The sequence below is a fragment of the Schistosoma haematobium genome, chromosome ZW, assembly GCF_000699445.3.
Source record: "Schistosoma haematobium chromosome ZW, whole genome shotgun sequence".
Taxonomy (NCBI): Eukaryota; Metazoa; Platyhelminthes; class Trematoda; order Strigeidida; family Schistosomatidae; genus Schistosoma; species Schistosoma haematobium.
In genome coordinates, this window is record NC_067195.1 from 37,132,674 (window position 1) to 37,146,146 (window position 13,473).

Genomic DNA, 13,473 nt, shown 5'->3' on the forward strand with positions numbered 1-13,473 from the left:
TAATTGAGGTCGGTCGCGCACTTCCTTTTATCGGGAGGTCTTTAATGTGTTAGCTCCGTTTTTTAAAGGGCATTACCGCCGGAGACGGAAATCCGTGAGGTGTGGCATTTTTAGGGTCGACCTTTTCTAACCCATCCTTTCTTGTGAGAAGGCAGCATCGCTGCAGATGCTGGTTGTCCGAGGGAAACACCTTACTGCTGTCACACCTCTCTACAGTCAACAGTACGTCTTCGCCCCCAGACCTTGATTTGCTACTTTTAGTCTTACCGTTCTCCAACCGACCAGGCTGGCATGGTAGGACCTACAGGAACATACATTCCAGCCACTATAGGCAAACCCAACCACCACGTCAAGGTAGCGGCTATGTACTAGGCCTTCCTAAGCGCTGTTCATTGCCTTAGTCTCTACCTCCGATTACCAACCCCATATGTTCTTTGGTCTGACTCTTTTTTTCTTGCCGTGGGGATTCCAACTTACGGCCCAATTTGTAATACAGTGTGACGGTTTTCGAAGTGTCTATCCGCTTTCAGAATCTTTACCTAATTTCCTTTTTGGTTGACCGCTGCTCTTTTCCCCGTCAGAATAGTAAAACTGAAGTATCTTGCGTAGATAGCTGCCTACAAATGCCTGTGCCTTTTTGATGGTGGCTGTGGTAGTTACCTGAGTTTCAACTCCATACAGTAGAACTGTTTTGATGTTATCGGTAAAGATTCTGATTTTGGTGTTGAGCGACAGTTCATTGGAGTTCCATATATTCATCAATTCAGGAATGCTCCTCTTGCTCTGTCAGTTTATCCTCCCATATATGCACCAAACACGCCTTGTTTGTCTTTAATGTTACCCACGTGCATCAAGACTTCCATCTATCCTAGAACTTTCACAAATGTAATTTGGTTGGCAACCGTGGTGTTATACTTCGTGATCCTGCCCTTTTTCCTTGTGAATGCTGAAGTCTAGTTCCACGAGAGGCACCGCCACATTGTCTGTATTCTGCACTTGTTTCTGTGTATATGATGGCAGATCCAAGTCATCAACAGAGTCCGAATCATCCAGATTCGTCCAAGACGTCTTCTTTATTCTCCGCTTTTCCGGATATATAAAAGTCTTCATAACTCAATTGGCAGCTTGTAAGTAGAGAAAAGGCAAGAGTAGACAGCCTTATTTGACACCAGTCTTCACTTGGAATGTATCTGTGAGTTGTCTTCCATTCATGGTTTTGCAGTGGAGTTCCTCATAGACGTTCGTATAATGGTGACGATCTTCACGGGGTTTTTCTATCTACATTATGAAACGCTTTCCCATAATCGAGGAACTTGTTGCATAGTGATGAGTACTATTCATTTGGTTGCTCAACAATGATTAGCAGTGTCGCGATCCAGTCTATGGATGGGCGGTTATTAAGAAAGCCAGCATTTCGATCTAGAAGTTGGACGACTACTGAATCTTTAATTCGGTTCAGTAACACTCTTGAAACATTAGTATGATCCATTCATAGTTTTGTAACTTTTTAAAATGATTTACCACTTTCCAAATCATGTTAAGAGAGCTTGTGTATATACACTTGACTGGAGTTACCTGCTTTAGATCCCAAGTTATACGTTTATCCAATCGAAATTGAACTCATAAGTCTATGGGTTTGGTTGGAAACTTGTGTATCCGTAATTAGTTTCGACCGTAGTCATATTTTATGTAGTGCACTGTAACAATTGTGCCGTTGGAACGAAGAATAATGGTTATTCTTGGATTTTTGCTAGAGGCCTAGTCATACTTTAATGCTTCTGAATTATCCCTATTTCATAGGTCTTTCTCATCCTATTGATTTTATGTTCCACTCACAACCATGGATGGCACTGGCTATTTTGCCCCTTTCTCTTTACATCGAAGGTAAGTTACTTTACGATTGGATCCATTATATCACTTTTCTTGTTGTGTAATCCCAATAATTTCTAGACAATTTTAAGTTCGTTAAAAACAAACTAAATTTATCTTTGTAATGACTGAAGTTTTCAGTACTGTGTGGTGGGCAATATTTATTGTTAATGATTTCTGTGCTACTTATTCTGAAATATATAAAATGTCTCCTTATCCCAAGTAGTTGTGGAGTTTTGAACGTGGAGTCGTAAGGCCAATAATCCTATCTTTATTGATGTGATTTGCAGCTCAGTATGTTGTAGAACATATAAAATCACTGCATCATTTCGACTAACCACTGCCCCCAACCGGATAGAAACATCTGTAAGAAGGATAATAGCTCTGGAACGGACAAGGAAAAGATGTCTCAAAAAATTACTATCTGGAAGTGCTTTGTTGTATTGCTTTTTATTTATATTAGTTACGTCACAGGTTTTGAGACTGTTTTTAAACCGGTTTTACTATCAAAGCTAACTCGACCCCTTATACATGGAAAGCACTGGATACAATGATCCGATTATCTGACTTTAAACCAATGAATGAAAATTATTCCTGAAGATCTAACCATTATTTGACAACTGTAGAATTCTCGGGAAATGCGCGAAATTTTTATGCTCCCTTAAAAATTTTTTTTTCATAGCAACATCTAACAAGATTATGTCGTTTTTCGTCGTAGTTTTTTTTAAGGATCCTTCGACAAATAAATAATCCAAGATAATCAACAAACATTAAGAATATAAGGAATTGTCATTCTTTTGGAATACCTCTGATTTAAACAGTTAAAAAAAGTCATTTGTTTATTTAACCACACATAGCACTGTCAGCATCAAAAACGTTTGCCACACTCTTTATCGGCGTATTCATTTTCAAAGCTGTACAATCGCAAATACATATACTTATTTTTACAGGATGATAATAATACTGATAATAAACTTCTGTTATACATGGTGACAGTAAGGTTAATTTTGGTGGTGTTTTGTTCTCTGAGCTGGATGGTTTGGTCGTGGAGCTTTCATCGTTCTTCTGAACGACATCATCAGCACAAACTTCAGATAGAAGTAAGGTTAAATAAACAAAGGTATTAAAAAAATTTAAAACAAGGAAAGTTTAATAATCGTTTGATTGTTAATGGCTTAAGTATTCATCAAAAGATAGATAGGTAAATTATCATTGGGAAAGGGTGGTTCAGCATGATAAGATAAAATGTTGAAACAGAGATTAAATGTAATCGGAATGATCGTGGAAATAAAAACAAGCCAGTTGGGGGTAGAAGATTTAAGGGGAAGATGGAAGGTGAAGCAGGTGGCTGTAAAGGAACTAGAGTATGAAAAAGAGAAAAAGTTTAATACATTAAGACCATGGTAAAAGAAGAGGTTGTATCAGTCTCTTTTGCACGCACAATCCTGGTTTTTCCAGATATATGGCTATTGCTTCGGCAATGCAAAGAAGATGCAGTCTAATTGTCTTAGGAAGACTTCTACTCACCTTGTAGATGACTTTGAACGCAGTCTGTCTTGATTGAGTGATCTGTGTTCACAAGGTGTTCGATTATAGAACTTCTTATTGAGCCGTTGCCTCCTCTTTTTAGCCACGCCGGACAATGTTCTTGAATTCTTCTGGATAAAGTACACATCGAACGACCTATATACCTAGCTCCACAAGAGCAGGTAAATTGGTAAATGCACATTGAGTTCGTCAGATACGATAATTTATCTTTCAGATTATTGGTGAGCAATGATCGGCTGGAGAATAATATTCTCAATGTTGCTGCGAAGATTGTTCTTTTTAAGGAATCCGAAATTCTCCTCTTTAAGATGTATGTGGCTCTATCACCCTTGAAGTCGATATTCATGTGTAAAGTTTTCTTTTCTACTGCAATTTTTTGTGTTTTTAGCGTTTTCGACCTCATGTTCTTATCAATGAATATCGAAGAATACCCGTTTTTGATAAGTATCTCCTTAAAGAGGCCCAATTCTTCATATACTACTTGGGAGCTACAGATTCTTCGTATTCTTGTAGCGAGTGTTATTATTAAGTTTCTTTTTCGGCTGATGGGAACCCAGCTGTGGAAACTTGATAGTTGGCCATTCCACATGGGCTTCCTGTAGATAGATCTTTTTGAAGTACCGTTTTTCTTTCTTGTCCTTTCCACATCAAGAAAATGAATATTTTGTTTGTTTCCAACTTTAAGTGTGAATTTTATTGATTGATGACAATTATTAAATGTCTTTAGGGGATATTTTAAGTCATATTTGTTGTCACAAATGATAAAGATATCATCTACGTACCTTTTATACAAGTGGAGGTTTTCCATAATTGTTTTGAGTTGGTTATTTTCTAAACTGGCCATGAAGCAATCTGCCAGTAATGGACCAAGTGGGGGTCCCATTGCTATGCCATCCTTCTGTCTTTAAATTACGTCGTTGAATGTGAACTGTACATTGCAAGTGCGACGTAGTAATAGTCCCTTCAAATGATCTTGATCATTCCGATTACATTTAATCTCTGTTTCAACATTTTATCTTATCATGCTGAACCACCCTTTCCCAATGATAATTTACCTATCTATCTTTTGATGAATACTTAAGCCATTAACAATCAAACGATTATTAAACTTTCCTTGTTTTAAATTTTTTAATACCTTTGTTTATTTAACCTTACTTCTATCTGAAGTTTGTGCTGATGATGTCGTTCAGAAGAACGATGAAAGCTCCACGACCAAACCATCCAGCTCAGAGAACAAAACACCACCAAAATTAACCTTACTGTCACCATGTATAACAGAAGTTTATTATCAGTATTATTATCATCCTGTAAAAATAAGTATATGTATTTGCGATTGTACAGCTTTGAAAATGAATTCGCCGAAAAGAGAACTCTTTGCTGGACTAATCTTTTTTATTCAATGTCTTAATGAGTGTATTCCGTTTACACTTTTTATCTTCAAATATTATATGGTAACCTACCTACCAACTAAACAAGACGCTTTTTAGGCTGGTCAGCTACAGTACGTTTTGTGACTGAAAATAAATCTGTACATGCTATATGATGCCGTTCTTTTGTGTAACATATATTACTTGTTAACTTGCTGGTATCAAGTACGGGGTGCAGGTGTTCAGATTTTACCATGAAGTCATCACTATTCTATTATAAAGCTCCACTGACTGCAAAATGTTCTGTCATCGGTCTTATAATTGTCGGTTTATTTAAGCGCTCGAATAAATCAGTATATATTACTACATTGGTTACTCCATCTATTAGGGTAAATTTCTTCAAGAAAATCAGGTTGAATTTCCCTTTTTGTGCGACTTAAATGGTAGTATCATGACATCGAATTGTTTTTGAAATGAGATGCAATTTTGGAACGTCTACTATCCTATTTTAACTGAAATAAGTTAATACGTCAATTGGAGTTGTGTGATTAGTAATCATTGTAAAAATTAGGTAATATAAGGTGACGGAAGTAATAATGTAACTTCTATATAGAGTTTAAGATGAAGTAATTCCCAATTAAATTCCTCATGTATTCGAAGGTCTATTATATTAAAAAGAAATGTGAATAATAACATCGGTTATGCTTGAGTAGGTTATATCTAACATATGGAGACAAAGAGGAGAGCTATTTTTTGCTTTATTTGAGTTTGTTCATCCTACAGTTAGGATACACGTTGGCTTCTGTGGCTTGAGCTTTTACATGATAAAAAAAGGTGAACCTATTTCTTTTGTATACAAAGCACCGGTTGTCAACGCGCATGAGTACTGTTTATTTTTTTAGATGAAGGTAGGTCGCAAATACTTTGATAAACAACTACTAACACTACAAATCACTGTAAACTTGTTCACGCTGACTGTATCGTTAGTAACAATTAGACGAGGATAGGACTGTTGGCTATTTTAAATAGATTTTTTAACCATCCTGAGGTGTGTTTGTTAACACGGGAATGTGAATATCTAGGATATTTAGCTTACCCCATAAGACCAGTTGTACTGTTTGGTACGAAGATATGACTGGTCTAGGTAATTTTTCCATCAATCTCATAGTTGTCATCTGACGCTTAGAAAATATTAGTTGCAGTTTTCCCGTATTGAGCGTTCTGTGAAGCGTTCAGCATAATCGCATCATTAGCATTTCACTGGGTGTGTCACCCCTAAGTTATGGTCGCCTAAAAAAAATTCTTTGCTTACCATGAACGTCCCCGAGCTACCATTTTCGTTTTGAGTATTACTCAACATATTCCTTACCCAACTGTATCCGGAGAACATACAGCCTTCCTTCGAGATACTGACAAACTCGGCGAATTCAAGATAGCTCTCAACAACAGGTTCCAGGCCTTACAGGATCTACTGAAAGAACAAACTAATATGAAGGACAACTGGAAAGGTTTCAAGGAAGCATTAACTTTAACGTGTCAGGAGGTCCTGGGCCGAAAGAAGCATCATCATAAGGAATGGATCTCTATGGAAACCCTGCACAAAATTCAGGAAGACAGCAATTAACAACAGCCGAACAAAAACAGAGAAAGTCAGGGCACAAGATGAATACACCGAAGCAAACAAGCAAGTGAAGAAGAGCATTAGCGCCGACAAGAAGAAATACATGGAAGATCTAGCAGTGACAGCGTAAAAAGCTGCAAGAGAAGAATATATGAAACAACTGTATGACGTTGTGACGAAAGTGGTAGGGATCAAGAGACTGGTCGTGCGCAGATCAAATTGAAATACTACGCATCATCGTTGAACAATTACTGTAGTGAGACTCAGCATTTTACAACAACTTCATCGACTATGAGAAGGCGTTTAATAGTGTGGACAGGAGGATCTTTTGGAAACTTCTTCTGCACTATGATTTGATTTAGATCGTTAACATAGCCCGGATTTAATACGACGGACCCCACTGCAAAGTGGTGCATGGGGGACGGTTGACAGCCGCATTCCATGTGAGGACTGGAGTCAGACAAGACTCTTTCTGCTGCTGAGTGACTGGATTATGAAGATCTCGATATCCGAAGGGAAGCACGGAATATTGTGCACGGGGATTCGGAAGCTGACATCAAAAGAAATAATAGCAACCGGAAAGGATAACACAGTGCAGGGTTCGATTGAGAATCCTGGTGAGTGTTTTATGCTCCTCCACGTTTAGTAACAGAAGTAAGCAATGATTATTTAATGTTTCCATGGATAAAACATCTGTTATTTGTTATGTCGCACCCAAAGATGAAGTAGCGTGTTCTCGGGTGCTTCAATCTTTGGTTGTCTGAGAACTGAAATACTTTTCTGCACTTTGCTTGACAATCTGTTTACGGGGTGGTTTCAAAGTGATCTCTAGTCATTTCTATTTATTTAGATTTCCAAAATTAATGTTAGTATCCAACTTTTTTCTTTAGTTTAGTAATCGAGATGTTATAAACATACTTTTCAGGTCCTCTTAGAAAATGTTTTTCACTTTTTTACCATATTCCTTCGGGGCATAATTTAAAATTATAGAACTTGGTGACTATTTGTGAAAATATTGTTCGTTCATATACCTGTGTTTCCAATATTCTGGGAATTTTCAGTCGAATAATACTGCAATTTATTTTATCATAACTTTCCTAGGTTTTGAACTCATAACAGCAAAGAATCTTTTTCGCACTGATGCATTTGATCAGTTAATAGGCGACTTAGTCCAACTAGGTACTGGAGCTTTGTTAGCATTCGGTCTTGAAATATCAGAGTATCTAGTTGTTGGTGCTACTTCAAGTTTGACTTTATCAGTTGCTGGTATATTTAAGGTTAGTTCCTAATATTTATTTGTAGAAACGTTTTATTGCGTTGTTTCTCCATGTACTTTTCCAAGACTATTCAGATGTGGAAATTATTTATTTATTTGAACACATAAATATTGGTACAAGAGAGAGCCAGTATATATGCGCCACGCAAAACAATGAGAATTCGAAGAGAAAGAAAGAAAAAAAGGTAAGGAGCGTGAAAAAAATAGAACAATAACGAAGAGATTGGTGTAGGGTAGTGTAATAATAGTAATAATGAGGGAACGGAAAGGTACAATCAGAAGAAATCTTTCAGTTAAGGGAGACACAACCACTTTTTATGAAGAAAGTAAAAGAAGATTACAGTAGGATCGCCACTGGCTTCTATTCTGAGCCATATCTGATAACGTCTCTAGCCACTGTGTCCCACCATCTCTCGGACCCCAACCAGAGAGTCGTGAAGGACAGTGACTAGAGAACGTTTAGATAGAGTCGAATTTCCACCAAAGACGAGTCGCTGTATAAGTAGATAGAGGGTGAATAATGTGGTTAATAATAATAATAATAATAATAATAATAATAATAATAATAATAATAATAATAATAATAATAATAATAATAATGACAACAGTAATATTAGTAATAATAACCATTTGAATTATTTGATTGTTATTCGAAGCGAGATAAGTAGTCTCCATAGATATAGAGAATTCATCATTTGCGTGTGGGCTGCGATACTGTCCGGGTGCCCAGACCGAAGCAAGTGGTTATCTTAGGGGCCACACCCCGAGCCTTTGACCTAAAGGTCTAACCCACATGGCAGTGGAGCATCGTAAGGAAATGCAGTCCCATGGAAGCCGGTGACCAACGATTGGTTCGTACGCCATTTGTTCCAGCAGGATACTGGAGCCCATGTGCACCATTGGTTTGGAATCCGGTCAAAGTGCCGGACATTCGCTTTTCGTCCTCTCATTTTCGTAAACAACACGAAGGCACGAGAAGGCAACAAGTAGGACTTCCCTGGCAGAGGCTGTATACGCGTGGCCGTATGAGAGTATTTCGAGAGGGATAGCGGACTCTCCCCACTCTCGGCCGTACCAGGGCATTTGGGGGTGATGTGGAAATTATTAATGACTAACCGTATTTCCTTATTTTCGTTATCAAAGCTCATACTCAGGTAATCCATAATTCTATTTCTTCTGATTTAATACTTTCTGGGCAAATGTTCAATAATCTCTAGTTAAGTTTGTGTCCTATTATTTTGTTTAGGACAAAAACGGTTTGCAATATAAGATAAATCTTCCTAAATTTATGATATCTCACAATTTCCAAACTACATGTCTTAACTAATAATAATAATAATAATAATAATAATAATAATAATAATAATAATAATAATAATAATAATAATATATTATTATTATTATTATTATTATTATTATTATTATTATTATTATTATTATAATGACAACAGTAATATTAGTAATTATAACCATTTGAATTATTTGATTGTTATTCGAAGCGAGATAAGTAGTCTCCATAGATATAGAGAATTCATCATTTGCGTGTGGGCTGCGATACTGTCCGGGTGCCCAGACCGAAGCAAGTGGTTATCTTAGGGGCCACACCCCGAGCCTTTGACCTAAAGGTCTAACCCACATGGCAGTGGAGCATCGTAAGGAAATGCAGTCCCATGGAAGCCGGTGACCAACGATTGGTTCGTACGCCATTTGTTCCAGCAGGATACTGGAGCCCATGTGCACCATTGGTTTGGAATCCGGTCAAAGTGCCGGACATTCGCTTTTCGTCCTCTCATTTTCGTAAACAACACGAAGGCACGAGAAGGCAACAAGTAGGACTTCCCTGGCAGAGGCTGTATACGCGTGGCCGTATGAGAGTATTTCGAGAGGGATAGCGGACTCTCCCCACTCTCGGCCGTACCAGGGCATTTGGGGGTGATGTGGAAATTATTAATGACTAACCGTATTTCCTTATTTTCGTTATCAAAGCTCATACTCAGGTAATCCATAATTCTATTTCTTCTGATTTAATACTTTCTGGGCAAATGTTCAATAATCTCTAGTTAAGTTTGTGTCCTATTATTTTGTTTAGGACAAAAAACGGTTTGCAATATAAGATAAATCTTCCTAAATTTATGATATCTCACAATTTCCAAACTACATGTCTTAACTAATAATAATAATAATAATAATAATAATAATAATAATAATATAATAATAATAATAATAATAATGATAATAATAATAATGACAACAGTAATATTAGTAATAATAACCATTTGAATTATTTGATTGTTATTCGAAGCGAGATAAGTAGTCTCCATAGATATAGAGAATTCATCATTTGCGTGTGGGCTGCGATACTGTCCGGGTGCCCAGACCGAAGCAAGTGGTTATCTTAGGGGCCACACCCCGAGCCTTTGACCTAAAGGTCTAACCCACATGGCAGTGGAGCATCGTAAGGAAATGCAGTCCCATGGAAGCCGGTGACCAACGATTGGTTCGTACGCCATTTGTTCCAGCAGGATACTGGAGCCCATGTGCACCATTGGTTTGGAATCCGGTCAAAGTGCCGGACATTCGCTTTTCGTCCTCTCATAGAAAGAAAGAGAGATAGCATTGTTGTGACTTAGCTTCGTTAATCAAATCACCTTGATAACCGTTATTAAATAAATTTCAACCATGTTTAAAAATCAGAAGGCAATAAGAAGCGACAACTACAGTTTATTAAAGGATAGCAAAGATAACAAAGTTGCAAACACATCGATCGAATTTATTATTATTAGTGGCTTTATTCAGTATTATAGTTTTGGTACAATATACAATTCTCAACATATAATATTTCAACAAGTTTCCTCTTCTTATTTCTTGATCGATCTTGACGATAAATATTGAATGGTCACCTGTCAGATGTTAACAGTTCAGAAATCACTATCTGAGTAATGTATATCGTTTTCTGTGCATATTGTCAGCAATCACGATGTCTCCGATTGGGCTGTTTTATAACTTGTATAGTGAAATGTCGTAAACTGTTGACAAATACACTTGAATGATTTATGCGACTGATAGGCATAATGATGTGTTAAAATAAAGGAGAAAATAGATAATTTGTTGAAATATTTAGATGGCAGGAATAGGTAGCTCAGATATTCAAGCAGGCCGCCTTCTTTGGAGCAGAGAGGCGTATATATGTGTATGCGAGCGAATACATAAGCGAATTTATGGTCAAATCGAATAACGTGCAACTAGGCAAGGCAAAGGCTAATAATAGGATTCGAGTACATATATACACGGGAAAGAGAATGGTTCATTGAGTAATATTTAAGTTATTAACATTTAGGCTAGAAAGAGATATATGAGTAGGCTGTCACATGTGATCAAGTGTACTTATTTATACAGACAAGATAGTGATCATAATAGTACAAAAACATGAGGATTGTTACTTTTCGAATAACGTTTTCTGTTTAGTAAGTTAATAAAAGGGCTTAACAAAAATCAACCATAACTGAAGTTGGTTGTACGATATATATATATTTGTAATGATAGAATAAAATGGAACTTGTTATGGTTACGAAAAGTTGATCAACAGAAAACACGTACATAATTTTTGGAATAAACATTCTTTCTGTTATGTATTATCATTTAACAATCTAGTTGAAGGTTCATCTATATCAGAAAGATTATTTCAACCAAAAAATTTAAAGTGATAAATTCTTAACATATATTTTTAAGCTTATTCAGATGATTCTTCAGTGGCTAATGAGTTTTCTTTAATGTTCACAAATAAAGCAATAAAGTTCTTAGTCTATATGATTGAGGAAGTAATTATTTATAACTTTGTGAGAATTAGCTAAGTTCTTAATTATTATATATTGATATAACAACTATTATTATCAACCATTATAAACAGATATTATGGTGACTAGAAGTGGAATCCAGAACTCGAGTTTCATCTTATTTAATGCTTGTGAATTAAGGCAATATCTAAGCAATTTGTACAGTATACACATAGGTCAATAAGAGACTGATCAATTGCAGTCCTAAGCATCGATAGGAAGATTCAAAAACTAATACAAAAATATTTTATTAACAAGCTTTTTATAGTTTATTTTACTCTGATAGTTAACTTAAAATGAAACTTTTTATTGATGGATATCATTAAGACTATCAGAGAACATCTATAGTATCTTTTTCTATTGCCTGAACTTCGTTACACGTTGTGGGTTGAAGACTTGGTGATAGATTTAAAATAAGAACACTACATACCGTAGTGAGAATAGTACCACGAAAATATTAAAGTGGGATCTGATTCTAATTGATTTACTGATAATAATCTTTCGGTAGTACCATGTGTCCAATACAGTTAATACCAGTATCTATGATGATAATAGGACTATGGAAAGATTTAGTATTTAAAGATTCGTAATTATTTGACTCCAATTTGATCGTATGTTGATTATCATTTTCGACTTATACATATCGTTAATCCTCGTATATAATCATCGACTTAAATCATGTTAGTGAAAAAACGGAACTAAGTAAATCAAAGATGAGAATGGATTTCGAATACGCATATTTCATGCAATGATTGATCCAAACAGACGATGAAAGAAATGAAGCGAAATGAAATGACATCCGGTGGAAAAGGAGTGTGAACCAACTCTATTTAACCAAGTGTCACACAAAAAGTAAGTTACATAAATGTGATGAGTAAAGTAAGAAATGAACACAATTACACTTATATAAAAACAATCAAAGTTAATAAGCGAATAAGTGACAGGGTAGTAATGTGGCTTAAGAAGAATGAATAGGTCGATCTTCCCAAAAGCTAGAATAACCTATGCGGGCTTGACATAATATCAACCCCTAGAAGTAAAAAAATATTTTAATAGTTGGATTCATGAATCAATTAAATCTAGATCATCAAGGAAAACCTGGAAACACTGGACGGCTGTTTCGTCCCAGTATGCAACTCAGCAGGATTCGAACCAAGGTTCTATCGGTCTCGCGTGCGAGTGCTTAACCTCTAGACCACTGAGTCAACCAGTATCCAACGCTGTTAATGTCTAACTTCAACTAACCCATAAAATAGAGCCATCATCCACCATTGTCATCAGTGAGTTACTATCACACAATAAACACGGCTGGACTCCACTGGTCACCACTTCTCACTAGAACTCCAGGAAACACCTCTTGAAGCCAGTCACTGATAAGCACATGATGATTATAATCAGAGAGGTGTTGAAATCATGAGTCATTTGAAGCTAGATCACCATGGTAAACCTGGAAGTATATTATTATCATCATCAACAATCACTTTTGCTAATTAAATATTATACAAAGTGGTTAATTCAAATTTTATTAAAATATATAATAATAATAATACTGATATGTTAATATTCATTCTATTGTTTCACTTTATAATTTTTTTATATTCTAGCATATTTGTTCAGATTCATTGGCAAAATATGTAAATCCTTCTAATAAATCAATACTAAAAACAGGATCATCTCATGATAAAGTATCTTCATTTATACATAAAATGATATTACCGCATTTTTTAATTACTGGTCATAAAATTACAGATGGTTCTATACAACTTGGTTTAATTATGGGACATTTAACATTGAAATCATTAAGTAGTATTTTTCAATCAATTAATCCTAATTGTGAACAAAAAATTTATTACAATCTAATCAAACTACATCATTATCAAATACAAAATATCCATTAAAAAATGAAAATAATTATACTGTTTATAATCGTATTAGTAGTGCTAATAGTGGTAATAGTAG

The 13,473-nt window shown here is 35.8% G+C and overlaps 1 protein-coding gene across 2 annotated transcripts in view; it reads left to right on the top strand.

Moving 5' to 3' along the window:
* MS3_00003458 (uncharacterized protein) overlaps positions 1–8,206 on the top strand; it is a 31,174-nt gene extending 22,968 nt beyond the window's left edge. For both annotated transcript variants that reach the window (XM_051211269.1, XM_051211270.1), the window contains 2 exons: positions 1,801–1,884; positions 7,507–8,206. In XM_051211269.1, the coding sequence (XP_051071304.1) occupies positions 1,801–1,884; positions 7,507–7,694 (272 nt within the window). In that variant the 3' untranslated portion in view covers positions 7,695–8,206. The remainder of the gene's footprint in view (positions 1–1,800; positions 1,885–7,506) is intronic.
* The last annotated feature ends 5,267 nt before the right edge of the window (positions 8,207–13,473 follow it).